This window comes from Leuresthes tenuis, unplaced genomic scaffold, assembly GCF_036924035.1.
Source record: "Leuresthes tenuis unplaced genomic scaffold, fLeuTen1.0.hap1 SCAF_3, whole genome shotgun sequence".
NCBI lineage: Eukaryota > Metazoa > Chordata > Actinopteri > Atheriniformes > Atherinopsidae > Leuresthes > Leuresthes tenuis.
This window is the reverse complement of record NW_027325357.1, coordinates 57,218-77,470: the sequence shown is the minus strand read 5'-3', so window position 1 is coordinate 77,470 and position 20,253 is coordinate 57,218. Positions and strand designations below refer to the sequence as shown.

Genomic DNA, 20,253 nt, shown 5'->3' with positions numbered 1-20,253 from the left:
CAGTCACTGTTAAAAAGCCTTATTGCTGTGGGGACAAAGGACCTCCTGAACCTCTCAGTTCTGCAGCCTCTCACTGCAGCTGCTCCTCTGACCTGCCAGGATGCTGTGGAGAGGATGTTTATTATTATCCAAAACAGAATATAATTTCCTCCTCATCTGTTGCTCCACCACAGCACTGAGAGGGTCTAGCCTTCAGCCTAGAACAGAACTGGCCTTTTTCACCAGTTTGTCTGTAGTGCAACTCCCCAAATTTTAGACCCATCTTTAAACTTCTCTCTAATCAATTTCATTCTTGTAATTTTAGTATTTTTGAGGAGTTTCAGTCAGATTTTAAACCCCATCACAGTAGACTGCCCTTTAAGAGTTTTTAGCGATCTTTTAGCCGTGGAATCAGGACACTCTGCTGTGTTGGTGCTTTTACACTTAACCTCTGCGTTTGACACAGTCAACCATTCTATTCTTTTATCTAGATTTGAGCATTGTGTAGGCATTAACCATTAAGGGCGCAGCTCTTAATCGGGTCGGGTCATTTTTGACTGAGAGGAGTTTTTCCACATCTGTGAATTTCCCCCTTATCCATAGTCCCTCTGTTCTATGGAGTTCCCCAAAGGTCAATTTGAGGCCCTACTTTGTTTTCTTTGTATATGCTGCCATTGGGCTCCATTTTCAAAAAACTCAACCACCGAATCTTAACTATGTCTGTTGACCATCCTGATCAGATAGATGACTCCACTTGGCACTTTAGGTTTTACTGTTTGTCCCTTTGCCAAAAATTGGGTTTTATTCTTCATAGTGGTTTTAAGTTTGACAGGCAGATTAGTTCAGTTGTTAAGACAAGTTTTTATCAACTTAGACAACTGACTAAAGTCAAACCATATCTCCATCACAAGGATTTTAAGAAAGTTATTAATGGTTTTGTGATGACTAAGTTGGACTACTGTAACTCTTCGTATGTGGGCTTAGATCAAACAGCTGTTTGGCAGTTACAGTTAGTCCAGAATGCAGCTGCTCGACTCCTTACTGGGAAAAAAAAAGTGTGAGCACATTGCTCCTGTTCTAACTTCACTTCACTGACTCCATTCTACTTCCAGTATGGCAACCAAGTAAGAAGCAGCATAAATCATCTAGCTCTCAGACGGTCTTACTTCCTCCGAGAACAGTCATTGGGGCTCCAGCAGGAGACCCCTCCCTGAGGTTCTCAGTCTGAGTTGGTTCATATGGCTCTAACATGCCAGAGATGTACTTTGGCGTTAGACCATGAAGAGACTTGTACACAAGCAGAACTATTTTAAAGTCTATTTTCTGAGTGACAAGAAGCCAGTGTAGAGACCTGAGCACTGGACTAATATGGTTGTATTTATGGCTGGGGTTTGAGAAGACAGAAAGGAGGGGGAAAAAAACACTGTAACACCATTCAAAGGATACCTGTTTGAACAGGGAAACACAAGTTAATGACCACAATAATGTTATATGCACATAATATCATTTGAGAAATTAAACAGGGGGAAAAAGAGAGCAAAGTGAGGAAAGGTGTGACAGATGAGGTCCCCCAGCAGTCTAAGCCTATAACAGCTAAACTATGGGATGTTTCAGGATTACCTGAGCCATCCCTAACTATAAGCTTTATCAAAAAGGAAAGTTATAAGCTTAATTTTAACAGTGGAAAGGGTGTCTGCTTCCTGGACATTTATTGGCAGCTTATTCCACAAGAGAGGGGCCTGATAACTGAAGGCTCTGCCTCCCATTCTGCTTTTAGGGGCCTGATAACTGAAGGCTCTGCCTCCCATTCTGCTTTTAGGGGCCTGATAACTGAAGGCTCTGCCTCCCATTCTGCTTTTAGGGGCCTGATAACTGAAGGCTCTGCCTCCCATTCTGCTTTTAGAAACTCTGGGAACCACAAGGAAACCTGCAGCCTGAGAGCAAAGTGCTCTGTTGGGGAAATATCCAACTGTGAGATCTTTAAGATATGATGGAACATGGTTATTAACAGCTTTATATGTGAGGAGAAGAATCTTAAATTCTATTCTGAATCTAACAGGGAGCCAATGAAAATAAACTAAAACTGGAGAAATATGATCTCTGCTGTTAGATCTCATCAGAACTCTGGCTGCAGGGTTTTGGATCAGCTGGAGGCTTTTCAGAGAATCTGTGGGACAGAACAATAATAAGGAATTACAGTAGTTCAGTCCTGAAGGAACAGATGCATGGAGCAGTTTCTCTGCATCACCATGAGACAGGATGGTCCTGATTTTAATGATATTATGAAGGTGAAAGAAGGCAGAAACCAGTTTTATATGAGAGTTAAAGGACAGATTCTGGTCAGAAATAACTCCAAGGCTCCTCACTGTAGAACTAGAAGCCAAGGAAATACCATCTAGAGGAACTATATAACTAGACAATTTCTCCCTGAAGCGCTCAGGTCCAAAGAGAACAACTTCAGTTTTGTCTGAATTTAAAAGCAGAAAGTTCTGAGTCATCCAGGTCTTTATGTCTTTAAGACAGGCTTGTAGTCTGACCAACCTGTTGGTTTCATCTGGTTTCATAGATAAGTACAGCTGAGTATCATCAGCATAACAATGGACTTTATGCCCTGCTGTCTGATAATGTTACCTAATGGAAGCATGTATGAAGTAAAAAGAATCGGTCCAAGCACAGAACCCTGAGGAACTCCATGACTTACTCCAATGTGTGAGGAAGATTCTTCATTTACAAGAACAAAATGGAATCTGTCAGATAAATATGACTTAAACCAGCCTAATGCAGTTCCTTTAATCCCACTGTGAATTATACCAAGGAGCCAACCTCTTCTGACTGATTACCTTCCTTTTCAGAGGGGCAACATTGTCCAGTGTTGGACGCATTGAAACTATAGTGCTGTCAACAAGAGAGTCAAGTTCTACTGGAGTAAACTTTAGGTAGCCGTCCTCTGTCATATCAGCACATGGCAGTGAAGAAAAGGATGATGAAATCAACTCTTTAAATCTGGTTACAGCATTCTCTGATAGGCACCTTCTATATGTAAAATTCTTCTCAGAAGCCGTGTAGTCAAGTAATGTAAGTGGACGATTCACAACAACAAACACAAGAGGTTTTTGTGATTTCCACTTTGGGAAAAACTGAGAATCAGAGATTCTAAAAAGCTCAAACTAATCTTGGGTCGAGGACTGATTAGTAACCCTGATCTGAAGATAGCTGCCACTCCTCCTCCTCTGCCTGTGGTTCGAGGAACATGAACATTTAAATAGTCAGAGGGAGTTGATTCATTAATGCTAACATGATCCTTCTGCTGCAGCCAGGTTTCTGGAAGACAAAATATATCAATATCCCTATCATGCCAAATGCATCAAATTTGATACAAGCATTTCTGAGACTTATTGCATCACCATATGGTAAAAACTTTACTCAAAAGCTTCTTGCGTACAATCTGATACTTGTCTTCCACCCCCTGGTGGATACCTTTTTCACAAAAACAATTCAGACACAGCATTAAGGTCAATCCAAAATGGCTCCTTCAATTAGTTCCCAACTCGCTGGATCAAGGTCAAGACAATTGCGCTTTTGAAGATTTTCCAGTAAGATTTTCTTTGAAATGTTTACAATATTTTAACAAGAACACCTAATTTGTTGAAGGAAGTTATAATTACTTGATTTTCTGCATTTTAGTATCGTAAAATTGTGTAGAAAATTTGTGTACAAATTTGATTGTAAATTCCTCAGTTGTTTTTATCTTTTTTTCATGGTGAAATATGCATTATATTGACCATTGTGCATTATAAACATGTTTTGATGAATCGATTACACAAATTACAGATAAAAATGTGATGTTTAGAACAAATAATTGCACTCAGAAATTGATAAACCTATATTTCTGTAGCTACTTTAGATGGCTAAACGGTACTACAGTACCGAAGATGTCCTCCTCTTTCTCGATGGCAATTGGAGTGACATAGATGAGTTGATGCCTCCAGATGATGAAGCATTAGATAAGGATTGGAACCCCCATGTAGAGTATGACGAAAAAAAGCTCAAGTAGCAGTGAGGAAGGAAAAACCCCTAACCAGAGGCTTGAAGAGGAAGAAGAGGGTCCAACAACATCACAGGCAACAAAACAGCGTGGGAGAAGCAAAGTGAAGAGTAAAGAGCAGAGAAGAAAGACACACAGAGCTGCCAAGTTTGATAAAAGCGGTGACCAGATAAGCACAGAAGAAGAGGGTCCAACAGTGACACAGGCCAAAAAAAACAAAGAAATCTGCAAAGAAAAAAGTGAAAATAAAGGAGTACAGGTGGATAAAGACAGAATTTGACCCTCCAGATGTTCCTTTTTTTGAGAGTGCTGATGAAGACAGTGAAGAAAGGTCTGAATTTACACCTTACATGTATTTCAAACAGTTTGTTACTGATGAAATGATACACCTAGTTGCAGATCAAACAAACCTTAATAGAGCTAACAAGGCTAGTTGGCTCCGCACTGGCTAAACGGGCCTGGCTCACTATCGGGTGGTTTTCAACAGTGCAGAGCCAATCTTCTAATTCAGATAACCTCGCCTCCAAAACTACAAAAAGACTACATTTGTTACATGTACCATTACCACTAAAGGAGGTTGAGGGGTAACTAAACATCTGACACACGGAGCAGGTGAAAGCAGGAGATGGAGGAAGAGAACTGGTAGCCATGCTAAGCTAGAGAACCAGACACACCGCTAAAAAGTGAAAAATAAAGACTAAAGATCTGTAAGAGTGAGCGTTAGAATATAACAAGTATGGGATAGAGTTAACTATGCAAGATGTGTAAATTATAGGAAGAAATAAGGTGATTATTAGTAGTTCAAGAGGAGCGAGAATGTCACAGTGCACACACAAAGCAACAGGAAGTGATGCAATACATCTTACCACAAATAGAATAAACATAACATTTAAGATAGAAATCCAGTTTCTGGTTCTTTATTTTATGAAGCTTTGCATGGAATCTCTATTGAATCTGCTTGGAGACTGTTGAGGATGTTTGCTATGTTTTTCCTTGTCACGTCATTAGGTTCATTTAAGTCATCTGTCTTTGTTTCCACAGCTGCACACCATTCCCAATCACCTCACCACAGTATTTTAGTTTCCAGGTTCCCTCAGTTCCTTGCAAAATCTTCACCTCTCCTTTCCTCACTTCATGCCACGAGCTTCATGTTCTTCAGGTTTTGTCAGGTCAGGTTTTTGCCTCTCGTTTTTCCACAGCCATAGACTTGTTTTATTTATTCCACAGTCTAGATATCTTGTTATCCGGCTCAGCCACCCTTTTTGTTCTGTTATTTAATAAATCAAGTTTATTCTTTTAAATCTGCATCTGGGTCTTCCCTCCACCACGTCACGCACAACCTCCATTCCCCCTTTTGTGACATAAACAAACTGCAGCTTTGCCCACAAACATTAACGACTGCGTTTGAGTGAAGTATTTGGTGTTTTTGTGAAAATTTATATTATTGTTGGTATGAGCTGTGAATCTCATGTTCTGTATATATATTCGTGCCCAGGTGGGGATGAGGGTCCTCGGCGCCAGCGCAGCAGCGTTTCTGGAGGAAAGAAACCTCCTAAACGAAACGCTGTCTACAGAAGACTGCAGAACTTCCTGTACAACGTCCTGGAGAGACCTCGAGGATGGGCCTTCATCTATCATGCCTACGTGTAAATACCTGTCTCTGCATCACACCTGTCTATATACTGTTTCACTGTCAGCAGACAAAAGGATTTATGTTCAGTCCTCTATAAAGGGTCAAAAATAACTACTTTACTACACTATATGTAGTGTACTGTAAGCACTAATAGCTGAATATTCATCTCTAAAGCAGCGCCATTCTTCATCAGTGCACTTGACCTCAGTGCTGAAGCCTCTTGTCTGTCTTTCTGTTTGGGCTTTTTACCTTTTTCAGTGCCTTTTCAGTTTGCCTTTTTCAGTGTTTTTCAACTTTATTGAATCCAGACTGAAACTTATGTTGAGATCCTGTAGTTGTGTAGTTTAGATAATTTGTTATAGGTATCTTGCTGTTGTTAGTTCTTAGCCTTTTAAGGCATGTTCTTTATATATTTTACAAAATGATGGTCTCTAGAACAACTCAATAGTGCACACCTAGATACCGGAACGCTTTGAACACTATAACATCAACAGGACACGAAGAGCCTTCATCAAGATCTCAGTTGTACTGTGGAAGACAACCCTGAAGGCCAATTCCAAGCCAATTGCACAAGTGAACATCAAATGTGATATCTACCAGAGAGATGCTCTGTCCTCTCTGCTGTTCTACAAAGGCCTGAACCCTCTCACTCACATCATAAGAATGGTGGCTATGGATACCACTTCCAAAGTGGAACAACCACCATTCACCTCCTCTACATGGAGATCAAGCTGTATGCCAGGACTGAACGAGGCATCGACTCACTGATACACCTAATTAGGATATGCAGCAAGGACATCGGGATGTCATTTGGACGAGATAAATGCAGCTCAATGATATCAAAGGTGATCATGAGTGAAGGTGTTGAACTACCAGAGGGCACCATTACCGAAATTCAGGACAGCTACAAATACCTTGGGTTCCCACAGACAAATGCCAACCATGAGGAGGCCACAAGAAAGTTAACTACAACCAAGTACCTACAAAGTCTGAGGCAGACCCTGAAGTGTCAGCCATCAACACATACCTCCGACCAGTCATCAGATACCCTGCTGGCATAATAACCTGGCCAAAGGAGGAGATTGAAGCCACTGATATCCATCCATCCATCATCTGCCGCTTATCCGGGGGTCGGGTCGCGGGGGCAGCAGCTTGAGCAGAGAAACCCAGACCTCCCTGTCCCCGGCCACTTCCTCCAGCTCTTCCGGGGGGACCCCGAGGCGTTCCCAGGCCAGCCGAGAGGCATAGTCTCTCCAACGTGTCCTGGGTCTTCCCGGGTCTCCTCCCAGTGGGACGGGCCCAGAACACCTCCCCAGGGAGGCGTCCAGGAGGCATCCTAACCAGATGCCACCTCATCTGACTCCTCTCAATGCGGAGGAGCAGCAGTTCTACTCCGAGCCCCTCCCGGATGACTGAGCTTCTAACCCTATCTCTAAGGGAGGCCCAGACACCCTGCAGAGGAAACCCATTTCAGCCGCTTGTATTCGCGATCTTGTTCTTTCGGTCTCTACCCACAACTCGTGACCATAGGTGAGGATGGGAACGTAGATTGACCAGTAAGTAGAGAGCTTCGCCTTCTATTTCAGCTCCTTCTTCACCACGACGGGTCGGTGCAGAGCAACACTGCAGACGCTGCACCGATCCGCCCGTCAATCTCCCGCTCCATCCTGAGTGTCTCAGTCAGCTGAAACCCAGTGGAGGTGAGGTGGAAGGGGAGGAACTATCATGGAAGAATAAACCTCTGCACAGCATGTCCCACCGACAGATTGAAGAAGTGGTTGCTATCGAGGAGTCCTATCAATAGTTAGAAAACACCTCTAAAACACCTTTTATACCTCGCTGGAGACCTGTTACGTGCCAACCTGCCTCAAGACCTCTACTATCATTCCTGTTCCCAAGAAGCCAAGGTCCACAGGACTTAATTACTTTAGACTCGTCACCCTGACCTCTGTGGTTATGAAGTCCTTTGAGCGCCTTGTGTTTTCACACCTGAAAGAAATCACTGACCGCCTCCTGGACCCCTTACAGTTTGTCTGCAGAGCCAACAGGTCTGTAGACGATGCAGTCAACCTGCCCTTCACTACATCCTCCGGCACCTGGATTCCGCAGGTACCTACGCCAGGATCCTGTTTGTGGATTTCAGCTCTGCCTTCAACACAATAATCGCGGCTCTGCTTCAGGAGAAGCTGGAGCTCAATGCTCTAAAGACAGTGGAGATGGTTGTGGACTTCAGGAAGAACTCAGCCTGAGCTACCCCCATCACCCTCTGTGACTCCACAGTTGACACTGTGGAGTCTTTCAGCTTCCTGGGAACTATCATCTCCCAGGACCTAAAGTGGGAGCTGAACATCAGCTCATCACTTTTTAGCTGAATCCTGAAACTGTATTAAATGTGCTTTATATCTTTGTATAAGTTCTTTCATGTTCTCAGTGATATCACAAGCTGCGTTTTAATACCTTTTTCATGATCGTACGTGGAAGGATACAAAAAAAGTAATTATTTTGGAAAATCAGCTTATGGAGCCACATTGGCCCCGAGTGGTTCGTAGTACTGAATAGTTAAACCCAAAACAAAGTCAACAACTTGCATATGACATGTGACATTTATATGAAGTAATGCAACTGTTAACCAATGTTTTCCTGCTGTTTCTTATTGTATTCCATGTTTAACACAGGAAGATAACATTGTTTGGTTCATTATTCATATGTCATAACTTTACAGATATCCATCTGAATGTTTGTTGTTATTTTGTTTTTGATGTCTTTATATCATAAGTTTATGCTATATCTTTAACCTTTATGTCTTAACAAGTTATGGTGTTTTTAGAATCCTCTGAACAAATGTTTATGAGATGGAGAAATGAAGAAACAAGTTCCTTTGTTGCACCCTCATTGCAGGCTTGTAGGCCAGAATGGGTCACCTCACAAAACACGCCCAGGCAGACTTCACAACAGTTTCAGGCATACCATTGGCTGAAAGTGTAGCGTAGGCCTACGTCATGCCCTGCCTCCACGAATCAAACTCCGGAAACCGCGAGGAAAAGTCAGTTCAGCAGTCCAGAAGAGTTCAGGAGTTCAGAAGATGAAGAGCAGAGAGTTTTAAGATTGATGGAATGAGAGTCTGGCGGAGAGTCTTTGAAAGTAGCAGGAGAAGAAGATGAGATGGAAGAAGAAGGTCCGAACAAAGTGTTTCTCATATAATAATCCATATTCAAAGCATTTCTCCTGTGGTCTTAAGGTTCATGTCTTTGGTCATGTCATTTTAATAAATAGTTCCCATAGTCAAAGTGGGCTACCTTCAAAGTTAGTGGACAATGACAGAGCTAAGATCCCGTGGGACTTCCAGATCCAGACTGGATAAGCAGATGATGTCTAACCAGTCGGACATTGTGGAGGTTAACAAACTACAGAATTTAAGGATTTTTATTCTAGTTGCAAAACATGTGGTGCATTAGGATGAATGAAAATGGAGTTCTGATGTCCCAGTTAAACCAGCGGAAAATTAAAAGAAGTCCAAATGATAGCAGCATTCAGAAGATGGAACACGAAAAGATAGAAAAACACCAAGGGTCAGTGAAGGCGGTACTAGTGATTATCGGAGCACTCGGGGCCCCCAAACTGGGAGATTGACTCCAACAGATCTCAGGAGCAACAGCAGAGATCTCCAGAAGAAGCAGTTATAGGAACAGCTAAGATATCTCTTTTTAATTACGCTAGAAATGAAAGAACAACTATTGATCTTTCAAAGATGCTGTTCTCAGGTCAGGGAGTTTACAGAAACAGTTGGGGATCAATAACTAAAGACAGATCTCAGATCAGGTGACAGGCAGATCTGGGATCAGTTTCCATGTGTTCTGTGTTCAGGTTCCTGCTGGTGTTCTCCTGCCTGGTTCTGTCTGTGTTCTCCACCATCAGAGAATATGAGAAGAGTTCAGAGGACGCCCTCTACATCCTGGTGAACACACAAACACAAACAACACAGTGAGGTCAGAACTATTGATCTGATTACATTTGAGAAATTTTCACCTTCTTTCATCCCGTTGTTTGATCAGCAGCATAATTACTGTATGAAATTATTAACATTTTGATCTTTACCTAACTCAGTATTGTTAAGCTGCTCTAAGATCATTTAGTTATGATGATGTCAGTGATCTGCTGCTTGCAGTAATCAATCAGTCAGACGGGCGTAGGAAACAGCATTAAGAAACAAAGACTGCTAGTCTTGGACAGGAACACTGTCACCATTAACGCTTAGGCATGGAAAATTCCTTCTATAGTTAAGATTATATTTTGATTTGTGAGCTTTTCATAATTTTGTCCAATGTTGTCAGCTGATTGTTGGTGGGAATGCTGCTCAGAACCTGAAATAACCTGACAGTTTTTTTCCTCCATTCATTTTCCATTATTTAACAATAAGGATCTCAAAATAAAGACTTCAACTAACCTCCCCACTTTGGAGGTGCATCTTACTCATGTTCTGCCAAAATTATGGTAGTTTGATGGTTCGGTACCATAACTCAACTGTTTTTAGGACTGTTCTCCTCTGTGGAGAGCCAACGCTCCCAGTTTGGTAGTCACAGCGTCTGATGGGCCCAGATGCGATCCAGCTGCTTCTTCATCCCCTGGTTCTGCTCCTTCTTCCTGATGGGACTGTCAGCATCATCGCCTTATCTATCACTTGTCTTCTGCTCCTTGTTGTCCACCACTACGTCCGCTTGTCTGTCTGGAACTAAAAGTCCAACATATTCTTAGCTTTTGGTCCTGAACCCATTCAGTGGTGTGTTCCAGTGAGACTAGAATCAAGTTGGTCATAAATGTTGTTCCAAACTTGGCCCATGGGGCCGCAACATAAAATAGAGACCAAACATAAGGTTAAGAAAATACTTGGTTTATTGCTAAAACCCAGCCAGTGTTAGCTTTCTGTAACTTCCCTTAAAGCAGTGTTTCTCAATTCCGGTCCTCATGACTCACTGTCCTGCATGCTTTTGATGTTTCCCTCCTCCACCACACCTGATTGAAATGAATGGCTCCTTATCAGGCCACTGCAGAGCTTGATGACGAGCTGATCATTTGAATCAGGTTTGGTGGAGGAGGGAAACATCGAAAACATGCAGGGCGGTGGGTCATGAGGACCGGAATTGAGAAACACTGCTTTAAAGCCACATCAGATATGCTTCACACTCACATTCACAGGTGCAGCTAGTGATGCCAATTAGAACAATCAGGCCAATGCACCAGCTAAAGACTCCAGCACTATGTCCATATCACAGCTATTTCAAAACTCAGCAACAAAAATGTCGAGTAAGACTGAAAAGAGAGTTAATTTTACACTGATTAAAAAGACTGCTGGCTACCTAACACTTTCAGAATTCATTTTAAAACTCTATTATTAGTTTTTACTCTGCTCTTAATAGTCTTTGTACTGTCTATGTATCAGATGAGGTTGTACTCTTTGAACCCTCCTGAAACCTCTATAGAGAGCTTTTAATAATCCTGAAGTAAGACTTTTTTTTTTCTTTTTATGTGACACATAATCTGTGGAATAACCTTCCTGAAGGCCCGAGAGCTACAGAGACGGACAATATTTTTTAAACTAAACTCAGGAGCTATCCTTTTGGTTTTCTTTTAAAAATTTAAATTAAATTCAAAGTAAAATATCTGAATAGATAATTAATTTATCTTGGCAAAAACCTTCTTGACAGCCACCTTTTCATTGAGACCATTTCTGATAAGGCTTAGGCCAACAGTAGATGGATCAACCATGCTGCCAGTAACAAAATGGTTTCTTTGCTAAGTTGTCTGTTCTGTGTCGACAGAAATGTCCAAAGAAAAACTTTGAAAGACCTTCAGAAAAAGTGGAGAACTATTATTTAAGACCACTTTAAAGTATTAGAACCAAATCTGGCTGCTTGGAAAGGTTCAAAACTGCTGTACATGTGTGAAATGCTCTACACACTCATAGACAGACTGGTAAAAGCTAAACCTCCACTCCAGTTGGTGGTTAAAAGGTTAAATTTGTCTTGCTGTTGTTTAACAGGAGGTGGTGACCATTGTGGTGTTCGGGGTGGAGTACATGGTTAGAATCTGGGCCGCAGGTTGCTGCTGTCGGTACCGGGGATGGAGAGGACGACTTAAGTTTGCCAGGAAACCGTTTTGTGTCATCGGTGAGTCTGATGTCTTCAAACTTGTCCTCTTTCTCACAGTCATAGCTCGGTTAAGATTCATTCAGTTCATTTGATGAGGATGCCATCTCCAATATGTAGCTGCAAGAAATCTGCCAGAAATCAACTTCAAATTTGGAGAAAAGGTTGCCACAGAGGCTGCCCGTGAACACTTTACACTCCCATTTAGTCATTGAGCTTTTTTTTCACACATGTAAATCATTTATTCAAAGTAACTTCAAGCTCAGCATTAAGTTCTGTTTAAAGTACAGAGTCCTGATAGAACTGGTTCAGAAGTCCAGAGTCGGTGTGCGTTAGGTGTGTTAGGGTGTTGAACGTGTTCTCTGAAGAGATGAATCTTTAGAGGGAGGTCCCTGCTCTGACAGCAATGAGAACAGTGTGGACTCTGACTGGCTTGTTTGTTGGGATGGCAGAACCAGACAAGGTTCCTGAGAGTAACACAGAGGTCCAGAAGGAGCATCAGCCTGTATGACTGAGTTTAAACAGCTACCGCAGAAAACTGAGAACAGATGCTGTGTGACCTGCAGTTTGAAGAACAGGAAAATCCCATCTGTGATGCTTTTCTGTGGGTTGCTTCCAGCATTGCTGAAAAAGTTAGTTTTTAAATTTATCCCAAAGGGGAAATAAAACCCTCATAAGCTGTGTCTTTGCCACGTCTGTCTGCAGACATCATGGTGCTGATAGCCTCCATCTCTGTCCTCGCTGCTGGGACTCAAGGAAACGTCTTTGCCACGTCTGCCATCAGATCTCTTCGGTTTCTGCAAATTCTCCGGATGATCCGGATGGACCGACGGGGAGGAACCTGGAAGCTGCTGGGGTCAGTGGTCTATGCCCACAGCAAGGTAACCTAACCTGTTCTATCAGTTTCCATTTGCTTTGCTCCTCCTTCAGCTACCTAAGGTTCATCCTGCAGCTGTATGAGGAGCTGGGACTCAGAAAATGTGTGTTGGCCATTTCAGGGTCAGCACTGAGGGTAGAATAACCAGCAGAGAGGAAGAGCTGGCATTTCAGTGGGTCAGCAGTGCAGGTTCACTGGTTTAATCTTCCTGACATCTGATCACTGTCATTGATCTTGATGACAGTTATTGATGTGCCCACTTTATGTCTGTTTGTGTGGATCCATCTGTCCTCTGTACTGGTTTTATCCTGTTCAGGACTTTGGGGCAGAGCCTATACAGACACCTTACTGTGAGCTGACCATGTGGTAGAATCAGAAGCGATTGATCCACTATGTTGGGGATCAGAGGTGTTTAACCCTAATCCAATGGACATGGTTTCAGTTGCTCCTGATCATAATGTTTGACCTGCTGTCTCTTTGTCTACAGGAGCTGATCACAGCCTGGTACATCGGCTTCCTGTGTCTCATTCTGGCCAGTTTCCTTGTTTATTTGGCAGAGAAAGAAGACAATGAACAGTTTGAGACATATGCTGATGCCCTCTGGTGGGGACTGGTGAGATTATCTCACACACTTATAACATAACCACAGATGGACTGACTGAGGTACTGAATCAGTTCAATTCAGTTTTATTTATTTATTCCAACAAATGTCATCTTAAGGCACTTCAAAGATTCAATTCAGTTTTAAGCCAATTACAATAAAATTCAAAATTAGTCCAATTCATATATATATAAACACAATTAAAAAAAAAAAAAAAAAGTAAAAAGTATCCTAGCTAAGGAAACAAACAGACTGCACCGAAACATCTCTTTCATCCAATCTCCCATCCTGAGTATGCATGAGATGACTGTGGAAAGATAGAAAATCCCTTTTAACAAAAAGAACCCTCTATCACAACCAGAACCAGGAAGGGTCCATCTGCCCCAACCAGCTGGGGCTGAGAGGACAGGAAAGAGGGGACAACAAGCAGCGTAACACCAGGCCAGAGATACCTGCTGAGAGAGAGAAACACAAGTTAATGACAGCAATGATGTCATCTGTACATGGAGGGAGGAGAGGTGCATCATGGGAGCTCCCCCAGCAGGCTGGGCCTATAGCAGCAGAACTATGGGATGTTTCAGGCTCACCTGAGCCATCCCTAACTATAAGCTTTATCAGAAAGGAAAGTTTCAGCCTGATCTTAAAGGTAGAGAGGGTGTCTGCTTCCTGAAGCCAAACTGGCAGCTGGTTCCACAGAGAGGGGCCTGATAACTGAAGGCTCTGCCTCCCATTCTGCTTTTAGGGGCCTGATAACTGAAGGCTCTGCCTCCCATTCTGCTTTTAGGGGCCTGATAACTGAAGGCTCTGCCTCCCATTCTGCTTTTAGGGGCCTGATAACTGAAGGCTCTGCCTCCCATTCTGCTTTTAGGGGCCTGATAACTGAAGGCTCTGCCTCCCATTCTGCTTTTAGGGGCCTGATAACTGAAGGCTCTGCCTCCCGTTCTGCTTTTAGGGGCCTGATAACTGAAGGCTCTGCCTCCCATTCTGCTTTTAGGGGCCTGATAACTGAAGGCTCTGCCTCCCATTCTGCTTTTAGAAACTCTGGGAACCACAAGGAAACCTGCAGCCTGAGAGCAAAGTGCTCTGTTGGGGAAATATCCAACTGTGAGATCTTTAAGATATGATGGAACATGGTTATTAACAGCTTTATATGTGAGGAGAAGAATCTTAAATTCTATTCTGAATCTAACAGGGAGCCAATGAAGAGAAGCTAAAACTGGAGAAATATGATCTCTGCTGTTAGATCTCATCAGAACTCTGGCTGCAGGGTTTTGGATCAGCTGGAGGCTTTTCAGAGAATATGTGGGACAGCCCAATAATAAAGAATTACAGTAGTCCAATCCTGACATTACAAATGCATGGAGCAGTTTCTCTGCATCACTCTGAGACAGGATGTTCCTGATTTTAATGATATTACGAAGGTGAAAGAAGGCAGAAACCTGTTTTATATGTGAGAAAGAACAGATCCTGGTCAGAAATAACTCCAAGGTTCCTCACTGTAGAACTAGAAGCCAAGGAAATACCATCTAGAGTAACTATATAACTAGACAATTTCTCCCTAAAGCGCTCAGGTCCAAAGAGAACAACTTCAGTTTTGTCTGAATTTATGAGCAAAAAATCATCCTGGTCTTTATTTTTTTAGACATGCTTGTATTCTGATGACCCGATTGGTTTCATAGATGAGTACAGCTGAGTATCATCAGCATAGCAATGGGAAACTATGCCAAAGTGAAAATAACTTGTCCAAGCACAGAACCCAGGACTCCATGACTCTGGTGTGTGAGAAAGATTCTTCATTTACAAGAACAAACTGAAATCTATCAGATAAAGACTTAAACCAGCCTAATGCAGTTCCTTTAATCCCAATAACATGTTCAAGTCTCTGTAACAGAATGCTGTGATCGACCGTATCAAATGCAGCACTGAGATCCAACAGGACAAGCACAGAAATCTATTCTTGCAATCTTCTTTAAAACACACAGCTGTGAATTATACCAAGGAGCCAACCTCTTCTGATTGACTGATTATCTTCCTTTTCCGAGGGGCAACATTGTCCAGTGTTATCCATCCATAGAATCACCACCTTAATGTGGTGGAGGGGCTTGAGTTTCCCCATGATTCTGAGAGCTGTAGCCCCTGGTTGGTTCTCCCATGGCAAATTGTTCTCACAGGAGGGGTCAGACTAAGAGAGACTGAAAGACCTTGATAGAGCAGAACCAGACAACAGTCACCTTGACCGGGAAAGCGAAACTGGAAGAGCCTCAGGATCCCCCAGGAGGAGCTAAAGAGTGTCGCTGGGGAGAGGGTTTCTCTCCTGGACCTGTTGCCTCCGCGACCTGACCCCAGATAAGAGGAACATGATGGATGGAAATGGATGTCTAATGTTGTACACATTAAAACTGTAGTACTGTCAACAAGACATTCAAGTTCTGCACGAGTAAAGCTGAGGTAGCTGTCCTACCTAATGGAATTAATTCTTTGAATTTGGTTACAGCATTCTTTGATACACCTACCATAAATTTCTTCTCAGATGCTTTCTAGCAGGCGTGTGCAGGCAGACGTGTTGGTAAAGGTAGGCCTGTGCATGTGAGTAAATACAAACTAGAATTAAAAATAAAAACTTAACTATGAAAATATAGTATATATGATAAACAACAGCTATGCAATGATGGTTCACCCACCAGAATTGAGCAGACATCATAGTATGACGCAGGTGCCAGTATTGGCAGTGCAGCACCTGCCAGGGTGAATCAGAAAATGTCCATAGGGGTAGACAGTAGGAGGTAGGTAGGTAGTGATGAACAGTAGTGAAAAGTGATTCTCAGTTTTGTAGCTCCCTGTTCTCCCGTTCTCTTTTTGGTTTTGATTGGTTGAAACTGACTTGAACTGAACTCTGGGGAACACAAACACCTACTGTTGCTTTCTCGGCCACGAGACGATCTGATTGGTCCGTTTCTGCGTCTGTCAGATCACCTTGACGACCATTGGTTACGGAGACAAGTTCCCCATCACCTGGAATGGACGTTTACTGGCTGCAACTTTCACTCTGATCGGAGTCTCATTCTTCGCTCTGCCAGCTGTGAGTCACTTTAACGTTTACCTGGTTTTACCTAACTTTACCCGAGACACCGGCTCACCTGGCTGTCTGTCCTCAGGGGATTCTGGGCTCTGGTTTTGCGCTGAAGGTTCAGGAGCAACACAGACAGAAACACTTTGAGAAGAGACGAAACCCAGCAGCTGGACTGATACAGGTGAAGCAATGTTCTAACATCACAGTGGTACAGTGATTTGTTTTTATATCACATCCAGGTTAGAGCCAGGTGGTAATGAGGTGAATGATTATGCATTTGGCAGATGCTTTTATCCAAAGCAACTTACAAATGAGGATATAACAATTCAGATAACATCAAAGCTAACAATAAGCTAGCTACATAGAAGGAAAACCCCTGGTCAGTCTCTGTCAGAGGTGACAGGGATGACAGTGTAGAGATAGAGTGCAGGCATGGAGGTCTTCAAGGGTGACTTGTGGTGTATTACAGGGCTCAGTCCTCGGACTCCTTCTGTTCTGTTTGGTCACCCTGTTTGGGTCCATCGGTTCTGTTGGTTCTGATCTCTGCAGTCTGTCAGATAACATCATTCATTCTGCAGGAATCTAGGGGTAAATGTTTGATTGTAATATAAATTTTGAAGCTTAGATCAAACATGATAAGACTTGTTTTTCCAGCTTTAGAAAATCTGAAGCACTGGCTCATTTCCTTCAGCTGGTGACAAGAAGTTTTGTAGCTTCTGTGTCCTCACCCCTCACCCCTCCAAAACACAGACAGACTGCTCACCACCCCTGAACTTGCCTTTTTTGTTCTGAATTTTTCAAAATTTGAATTCCAAACTCTGACATGTTTGTCAGAGTCACTGGTAGAACCACAGTTTGTGAAAAAAAGGAGAGGGGGGGCATTTCTGTTGGAGCTCCCATTTTAGGGGTCTGTTCCCTGAACTCGGACACAGAAAAGGCATTCTCACTCTTTGAATATGTTACATTAATGTAGTGGTACTCGTACTTTTTCTGCCATGCCAGATATGTCAAAGAGTCGGTCATTCCTTCCTAACGGTGATCATCTGTGTCTGCAGGCAGCCTGGAGAGTTTATGCAACAAATCTGAGCCGGACCGATCTGACTTCTACCTGGGATTATTATGAGCGGACAGTGTCTGTCCCTATGTACAGGTGAGTCTCCAACTGCAGGCGTCCTGTTCCAAAGACGCTCCTACTATACCTTTATTATCATGTTTGTATGTCAGCAGGCTGATTCCTCCCCTCAATCAGCTGGACTTACTCAGGAACCTTAAGAACAAATCAGGACTCTCCTTCAGGTCTGTAAGATTTCATACATGTTGTGTTACGTCTGGATGGCCCTTTGGATTGGAACCACTTTAACAAAGAACTGATGGTTCTGTCCAGAGGAATGGACCAGAGACTGATCTGCCCCGCTCTTAGACCTCTGATCAGATGATTTAAGTCAGGCTGAAGGTTCTGTTTAAGGGACTTTATTCGTCCTACTTGGGACGAATAAAGGTATTCTTAAGTTGTTGAAACAGTTTGTTGAGTGATAACCTGTTTTATGACACATTAATTTTAAAATGTATTTATTAACCTGAACTGTTCTGATTCTTGTTCCATTTAAAAAAAAATGCTAGATGTGTTTGGTCATGTCCTGGCTCTTTAGAAGACCTGACCAGAGCTTTGAATAAAATCAAAACCATGAGTAACAATCTGTCTCTGTGCAGGAAGGACGTCCAGCCTGAGCAGTCCCCCAGGTCAGTCTTCACTTCTGTTTCCTATCACTGAGCTCTTTATGAGCTGTTTATGTTTATGCATTCGGCAGACGCTTTTATCCAAAGCGAGTTACACTGATAGGCAGATAGGGTAAGGGGGTCTTACCTAAGGACGCCTACTGGAGGTAGTACCTTTCATGCAGGGGTTCTCAGTTCAGGTCCCTAACTGGTGGTGTGTTGGAAATTTTGGTCATATTCTTTAACTCCGTTGTTTCAATATTGCTGCATTTGGATATAAATCATTGGGGTTTTTTCCCTGCTCAAATTAACATGATTTTCTCATTTGAATTATCTGTAGGCCTGTCATAGTGTTTAATTTCCATGTTAGTTTGTGAACACTGAGCTGAGAGCAGACATTTAAAACTTAATCGGATTAAATGAATTTGTCTGTGTTTTTGTGTCGAACCTGCAGTCACAAAGTCAGTCTGAAGGAGAGGGTCTTCTCATCTCCCCGGAGTTCAGGAACCAAAGGGAAAGGTTCTCCTCAACATGGTGGGTGCCGTTGTTGAGGCTTCACAGGAAAAATTTAATGGGTGTAAGGATTTTATTATATCTGCTAAAAGCATCAGAGGTGGATTAGGGTTGCTCCTGCTGACTTATTTTCCATAGATGTAACTGTTAGAATGTGTCTTTAGTCTGTCTTCAGTAACATGTTTGGATCATCAGGATGTTCTTTGTTTGCCCCTCAAGTTTTTCCTTTACTGTTTGTTTATAAGTTATTTTTGGTTAAGCTGTTAAGTTAATATATCTGCCTTTAACTTAAGTTTAATTTTCTTTAAATTAAGTTTCTGTTGTTGAACACTGCTGGAAACTGTAAATTTCCCTCTGGGATGAATACAGTTTTTATTATTATTACCTGAGACCCAGAGGTCAGTGTACGGATGTTCTGCAGCTGAGGACAACAAACCAAGAACTGAAACGACCGCTTGACCTTCATCTTTCCATTCTATCATTAGTGGTTCCAACCGTTGTCTCTGGTGTCGGTCCTGGAGTACCTGGAACTCCTGGAGGCGTCCAGGCCTTGAGGAGATCACCCAGCATGGAGCCCAGTCTAGAGGAGAGCCCCAGCAAGGTTCCAAAGAGTTGGAGCTTTGGAGAACGCAGCCGAACCAGGCAGGCTTTCAGGATCCGAGGAGCTGCATCTCGACAGAACTCGGAAGGTGAGACAGGCCGCCTCCAACCAGTGGGAGGTCTCAAAAATTCTTTCAGCTCAGTTGTAGGGAACATCTTCTGTCAAACATTCAGAGTATAAACTGTCTTCCAAAATATCCCCAAGACGGTGTAAAACAAGGCAAACACAACCTGCCGGACTTCTGCAGGACACCAGTTTACAAACATTTTATTCTGAGTTTATTCCAGCTGAAGTCAGGTGGGGTTCAACTGGAAAAGTCTATGGTCCATCATAGGCCCGACACAGAGATACACGAACACGCTCTGCTTCAGCCAAGTCCAGGGGACCCAGTAGAGTGGGTCGGTTCAGTTTTATCTAAAAGCACCAAGTCACAACGTAAACCAGCAGACTTGAAACTCTTAACTTTAAACTGAGGCCGGTTTAGCAGAGAAACTGCACATAAAGAGAGGAGGAGTTAAAGGGGAGAGGAGGTAAAAGAGATAAGAGGAGGAGGTAAAGGAGGAGAAGGAAGTAAAGTGAGGGGAGGAGGAGGAGGTAAAGGAAGGAGGAGAAAGTCCTGGTCATCTCTCATCCTCTGAGCTTCAGGGAAAATAGATTTGTGTTGGTTTAAACTGGATCTGATGGGTAATGTGATTGGTTTAATTGGTTTTGACAGTTTTACAAGTTCAAGAGACTTTGTTGTGTGTATTTACAAGCTCCCATGGTTCCAAGCAGCAGATTATAAAGTGTCAGAAGATCAGTCAGCAGGATGGACTGTTGGTGTGACAACAGTTTGATCTCTTTATTGAGCCTTAGTACCTGTAAACCTAAGAAATGTGCTTGTTTTAACTCTCTTCTTTGTCTTTCTTTTATTGGAGTCCTAATATGATGCACACAGTCATGTGAAGAACAAAGTCCATCTTCTTTTAGGTCTAAAGTTATGCTCATCAGGACATAATAAACCTTTACCTCACTAGAATTTAAAATCCATCCATTTTCTATAGCAAAGTGGAGATGTTTGGTCCTAATGCACAGC

The 20,253-nt window shown here is 42.7% G+C and overlaps 1 protein-coding gene across 4 annotated transcripts in view; it reads left to right on the top strand.

Moving 5' to 3' along the window:
- kcnq2b (potassium voltage-gated channel, KQT-like subfamily, member 2b) overlaps positions 1–20,253 on the top strand; it is a 30,774-nt gene that overhangs the window by 2,880 nt on the left and 7,641 nt on the right. For 2 of the 4 annotated variants that reach the window (XM_072381356.1, XM_072381357.1), the window contains exons 2-13: positions 5,520–5,670; positions 9,522–9,612; positions 11,695–11,821; positions 12,506–12,681; positions 13,165–13,290; positions 16,247–16,357; positions 16,434–16,529; positions 17,404–17,498; positions 17,576–17,644; positions 18,059–18,088; positions 18,519–18,598; positions 19,063–19,266. In XM_072381356.1, the coding sequence (XP_072237457.1) occupies positions 5,520–5,670; positions 9,522–9,612; positions 11,695–11,821; positions 12,506–12,681; positions 13,165–13,290; positions 16,247–16,357; positions 16,434–16,529; positions 17,404–17,498; positions 17,576–17,644; positions 18,059–18,088; positions 18,519–18,598; positions 19,063–19,266 (1,356 nt within the window). Of the gene's footprint in view, positions 1–5,519; positions 5,671–9,521; positions 9,613–11,694; positions 11,822–12,505; positions 12,682–13,164; positions 13,291–16,246; positions 16,358–16,433; positions 16,530–17,403; positions 17,499–17,572; positions 17,645–18,058; positions 18,089–18,518; positions 18,599–19,062; positions 19,267–20,253 lie in introns of all 4 variants that reach the window. The other 2 variants (XM_072381355.1, XM_072381354.1) reach the window with 1 other exon arrangement.